The sequence below is a fragment of the Lutjanus erythropterus genome, chromosome 12 (genome assembly GCF_056507025.1).
Source record: "Lutjanus erythropterus isolate fLutEry1 chromosome 12, fLutEry1.hap2, whole genome shotgun sequence".
Taxonomy (NCBI): Eukaryota; Metazoa; Chordata; class Actinopteri; order Lutjaniformes; family Lutjanidae; genus Lutjanus; species Lutjanus erythropterus.
Window position 1 is genome coordinate 3,071,673 of NC_139328.1, and position 5,882 is coordinate 3,077,554.

Genomic DNA, 5,882 nt, shown 5'->3' on the forward strand with positions numbered 1-5,882 from the left:
TTAATAGTCACCATCAGTTCTTTCCAATCAGCTAATGTTGCTCCTGATGAGATACTGTTGCTCATTTCAGCTTCATAAAAATGATTTAAGTCTCTTCTGACACACAGGTGTTGTCTGACTGGTTGGTTTTGCTATAAAAGTACATACAACTATATATACCTACTGACCAATGAAAGTGGTAAAGTGTGCAAAGAAAAAGCTTAACTCAAAATGTTCACTTTTCAATTTTATTGAGGCAGTGAAAAAAAAAAGCCGTGTTGATTAATCCAAGATGTTTACGGACAACCTGTGGTGTTAATCCACACCTGTTAATGTTCATCATCAATCAAACCACGCCACCTCCATGTTTGAAGTTTCCTCTGACTCCAGGAACGAGGCCTGAGGATGTTTGGCCGTAGTGTTCATTCACCCATCTCTCATCGCGTGATGACATCAGCACTTTATGAACTGGTGTGTGACCTCGTATATTCCCACCGACTCGCTGACCTTCTCATCGTAGTCCGTCCAGTCCTGAAATTCACAAAATGAGGGGTCGTGAAGTCGCACAGATAAAAGATCTGAAAAGTTTCTGCAAACACTGTTGGGATCATTGACGGTTATTTTAAGAAGCAGAAGTACAAAAAAAATGGAACAAAAACTACAGGGATTCACTCAACAATCATATCCAGTGGTGCAGTATCAAATGTGGAAATTCTGTTTCCAAGTCAAGTATTCTCAAAAAAATTTAACACGTGCAATAAAAAAAATCTGAAGAAAACCTGACGTACTCTCAGGAACAGGTTGTTTCCACCAGACTGCACTTACCTTCTCTTGAAGGTTGATTTCAGGAAACTGTGTTCCAGACTCGGCTCCTTGTGCAGCGAAGCCGGCCTGAGGTGGAAATTCAGAATCATCACATGACATTATATTATCATCAAGTTCATGGACTTTTCTTCAGTTACATTAAAGTGATATCTCAGAGTTTTTAAAGACGGGTTGTGTCGACAGTCGGCAGCAAAACATATTTTAGCCACTTCAGTGAATCTGAACTAACCCTTTAAAACATTTAAGTCACACAACAACACAGACAGTCGCAGACCAGAAACTCCCACATTCTGCGAGGTAAAACAGTGGAGTCTGGTTGGTTTGGAGAGTATAGCTCTGCTAAATCACTGATTATGGATAAGTACCTCATACAACCCCACTTCAAAAAACCCAAACTATCCCTTTAAGTGAACTTTCTGACTCAGGAGCCAAAGGCTTTTTCCACAACAAATATTTTAACTCAGGGAGTACAGGTACATCTAATAACAATCAATTTTATTCAATTCATGTGTGCCAATAAGATGTTTCAGTGAGTCAGCATGCACTTTACAAAACAGACTCAATAAACTTATTAAGAAGGCTGGCTGTGTGATCAGATGTGACCCCGACTCAATTTGAAGCAGTGATGGAGAGGAGGACGTCGAACAAACTGCTGTCCATCATGGGTAACCCCGACCAACCTGACAAAGGAGCTCCTTCTCAAACAACACTCTGAATTTTCTGCAATTGGTTCTATATAGTTTTAGTCCAACCAAACTTTCTTTGTTTTGCACTGCTGTTTATTGCACCGTCACTACCAGCTCTTAATAGTTAGTTCATGGAGATAAGCAGCAGGTGGCGCCAGTTCTCCAGTTTAAGAACCATTGGACCGTTGCAGAAGGTGCAGCAAGACGACTGATGATTAAAAGAGTGCCAGTTGAAAAACAAATGAAAAGAAAATGTAGAAACATGACATTTCTGTTTGTTTTAGGTATTAATGTGAGGAAGGTTCCCTCAGATTTGTGTGAATGATCATGGAGCCAGGAGGAGACTGTCAGAGCAGAAACAGCCCATCAGTCGTATGAAGAAGGAAGTTTTAGGAAGTTAGGACGTTGGTTTTTTTTTTTTTTAACTTGAATGAAACAAAACCATTGTTAATGTTATTAGATGCACTTGTTCTGCACTGTTCTCACTGTGAAAAAGGCCTTTGTAAAACAATGTCAAAGATTCTCACTTGTGGTTGGAAGTCTACAGGCTCCAGACCTCGACACTCAAACTGCACCATTGTCTTGAAGCTTTCGCTGTTGTCGGCCTTCAACGCAGCAAACGTGCAGAAACCATCAGAGAGAGACAAACTGTTAATGGCTGGAAAAACAAGCAGAACTCAACAAACTGTCATTCTGTTGGTCTCAGGTCTTCTGCAAAGTCTTTTGGAGGTGCTTTATTTTCAGGAGTAAAAGGCACCAAAGTATTTGAGGCCATTAAAGGAAACATTCACAATAGTCCTCGTTTTTAAACATCTGAATACTTCACTGCCTACATTTCCTTTGAGAGCTCATTAGAAAGGGATCTATTGGTGGCCAATATAAAGAATTTGTGGCATCTAGTGGTGAAACAGCAGATTTCAACAAGAGAGGTTGAAAAAAGTGGCTGCAAATCTTGTGCAAAACGTTAAGATTCCATATCTAGAGCCATTGTTTGGTTTGTCTGTTCTGGGCTACCGTAGAAACATGGCAATGGGACATGGCGGCCTCCATGGAGGACGGCCTCCCTCTGTAGATATAAAGGGCTCATTCTAGTGTAAAAAAAAATACAACAATTCTTATTTTCAGGTGATTGTACATGAACGAATTGAAAAATTGCGAACGTAACCTTTAATTTGACCATCTTTCCTTTAAAACAAGCATCAGTGAAGCGTCATTCTGCTGCTGCTCGATGCATTTAAATCATCTGCGTTTGACTGAACGTGTTTTACTGCAATGAGAAGATAAGTGAAGTGAAAGTCCAGACTATGAGTCATGTGTTCAAGTGTTGGGAGAAGCTGTTTGCAATACAGCTGAACTGGAGACAGAACAAATAAATCTCCTGTTTGGACTGTCAGGCTGCATGAAAACACGTGGGTGATGTGTCCGCTTCGGTGTTTACTCACATTATACGCTGTTATTGTGTCTCGCAGGATGTCTGTAAGAAAACAGTTGACATTTTAAACCACAGCCAGACTTTTTAATCAACAAAACTTGAACACAAAATGAGTCAAACAGCATGTCACGTCGTACCGATAGAATTTTCCCTGGCACATAGTTTACACTTCTGCACCATGCTGGCGCTGCCTCTTCCTCCTTTTAGTGGCACGTTCTCCTATGAAAGAATTAAAAAAAAAACAGGTTATGCAACATAACTGTCCACCCTCCTGTTTTTGCAGAGATTCTCCTGTATTTTACTCTTCTCTCCTGCTGTCCTCCCAATTCAATATAGTCTCCAAAATCTCCTGTATTTTTAACCTTTTACTTTACATACTGTCGGGTAGTTTCTATCTGAGAAAATGTTTACATCGAGATATCTATCATATATCCTGGCATAGAGAAAAAAAAAATCTCAAGATAGTCTTTATAAGCCATATCTCCCCTGTCCGTTCCCCTGTGGTGAAGCAGATGTCAGTATGTAAAACATAAGCTGTAACATCTGGTGACTACAAGTCATTTAGCTGAGCAGCAACCGCCAACACAAGAAGAAAAGGAAGGAGGTCGAGGAGGATGAATGCGAGACAGATGGAGTACAAAGTACCAAAAAGGCTAAAAGTATCTCATAAACTGGGAGGAGGCTGAGCCAGACTTAATGGAGAGTGACGTTGGTGAAAGTCAGGCTTTTGGAAAAATATTCCACCTATCAGAGGTATCAGAGGGAAAAACGATGTGGGCCAGCATGACACATCTGCCAAGCATATGTGCTCCAAACAGATAGTTCACCCCAAAATGAAAATTCATTTTCTACTCATCCTCATGCTGATTCAAGGTCAGGTTTAGTTTGTTAGTCCACAAAACACTGCTGGAGTTTCACAGGAAAACAGTGTTGCAGAATCTCCCAAACAATGGAAGTGAATGGTGACCAGTTTTCAAAAGTCTGAATCTTCACTGTAGATCTTTAGCTCAGAGCCACGTTCACATACACACTGTCTGAAAAGGGTGTGTGTGGTCTGACGTTGTGCAAGTGACATGTCGGGGCTTTAGGAGACCTGGATCATGCAAGACAAGCGTCATGGAGACATTTTATGTTTTCTTTCTGTTGTGTTTTCACATTTGAAAACTTGTCACCATTCACTTCCATTGTTTGTGAGATAATGCAACACCGTTTTTCTGTTAAACTCCTGCAGTGTTTTGTGGATTAAAAAGATAAACCTGACCTTCAATCTGCATGAGGGTGAGTAGATCATCACTGAATTTTCATTTTTGGGTGAACTATCCCTTTAATGCAGGAATAAATTAAGCCAGTCCTTGATGTGCTGATATTTTAAGGTGAGTATTGGTGCTTTTAGGATTCACTGTGAACTTCTGTCTGAATGTAAGGGATAAGTGCACAGTGGTAAATGATCACAAAAATGTTTCGATGCCATAGTAGACTGTGATATCTGACACAGTTACATATTTAATTCTTTTATTTTATTATTTTTATTGTATAAAATGTCTGCTGAACAGCTGCATTGTGGTTCTTTTTCAATTACATGCACATGTTTAAGTGATGTCTGGCTACTTTAACTTCATTTGATTAAAGAAGGAAAGCAGAAGTGCTTTAATTCAACACTTTTTATGGACAAAAAAAAATCCTACACATTAGATTTATTATGGGATCGTGAACAGAGCTAGTCCCTTTTTTTCAAATCCCACTGTTGACAGGTTTGAATCAAAACTGTATGGACACAAAGATTAGTTTTGTTTCTTACCACCAGGGTTACATACTGCCATTTATCCGGGACCTCTCCACAGTTTCCACACTTCAGCTGAATTAAGATGGAAAGATACAAAAACAGTGTGAGTGAGACAGAAAGTTAAAGACACTGTAAACATTTTCAGCAAACTCTGTATCTGAGCATCAGTCATTAAATCAGTAAACAGTCTGTCAACGTTAACATCTGCACAGTTTACAGGTTTCCTTATTTAGTCCAGTGAGGGGTGATATCGGAACATTTACTCTGAGAACGCAGGATAAAATGAAGGAGGATGAGATGATGTACTAATGTATGAAGAAGCAAGCTAACTAGCATGCTAGCTTGACAGCTACCCTACAATCGTGTCTAGAAGAGAACCCCAGACCCGCGAAAAATCTCGCGAGCGTGATAATCTAAAAAAAACAATTCTTTCCCTAACTCTAACTGCGCGTTTTTCTACGTTAACTCCGATCTTAACCGCAGCGTTGTCACAATACAAAACAAAACTAGCTCGTACACTGAGCGCAATAGAAAGAAATAACGCGTACCAAATCTCGCGAGAGTTTCGCAGGTCGAGGGTTCCCATCTACAGGCTACCACCCTACCTTCAGAAACCAGCGGAAATCTTCACCCTCTGGTCTCACGTTGGTGACGTTCTCCAGAGTGGCTTTGAACTGGAGCCCAAACTTCTGTCGTGCATATAACAGAGGGAGAGGTTAACATTCATTCATTTCCCAAACTGAGCTAAATTACACCAGACACACGCTGCAGTGACACATACCACCATCTTGAAGCTTCCACACTAACAACTTTTCGTGTTGCCTTCACGGACACCTCGTAGATTTGTCACTTCTGGGTCATAAAGGACTAGTTTTCTCGATGCACGACAAAGTGGTGTAAAATAGTAACGTTTTGACGGCCGTGTTTTTATTTTAATGATGCAGCACAGGTTTTCTTACATAGTAGTAGTTACTGACTGCTACCGGGTCAGATTATCCACCAAATTAGATGAAACGAGCCTGTGATTATATTTTCCCCACTTAAGTTACAGTGAATAGTACATTATCCAGTTAAAACGAAGCAGGATGAGATTTTTAATCAGATCATTTTATTTTTGACGTTATATTTTGTGTTTATTATGGTGGAAACACTACAGCATTTGTCCAAAGGCGCCTCA

At 40.1% G+C, this 5,882-nt stretch overlaps 1 protein-coding gene across 1 annotated transcript; it reads right to left on the bottom strand.

Moving 5' to 3' along the window:
* Nucleotides 1–213: 213 nt before the first annotated feature.
* On the bottom strand, nucleotides 214–5,560 carry czib (CXXC motif containing zinc binding protein). Its single transcript, XM_084733082.1, has 8 exons — nucleotides 5,487–5,560; nucleotides 5,311–5,394; nucleotides 4,721–4,777; nucleotides 3,060–3,141; nucleotides 2,933–2,964; nucleotides 2,018–2,095; nucleotides 805–870; nucleotides 214–510 (listed from the first exon to the last, which is right to left on the bottom strand). The coding sequence occupies exons 1-8, from the start codon at nucleotides 5,490–5,492 to the stop codon at nucleotides 433–435; spliced, it is 483 nt and encodes a 160-aa protein (XP_084589208.1). The 5' UTR covers nucleotides 5,493–5,560; the 3' UTR covers nucleotides 214–432.
* Between the last annotated feature and the right edge of the window lie 322 nt (nucleotides 5,561–5,882).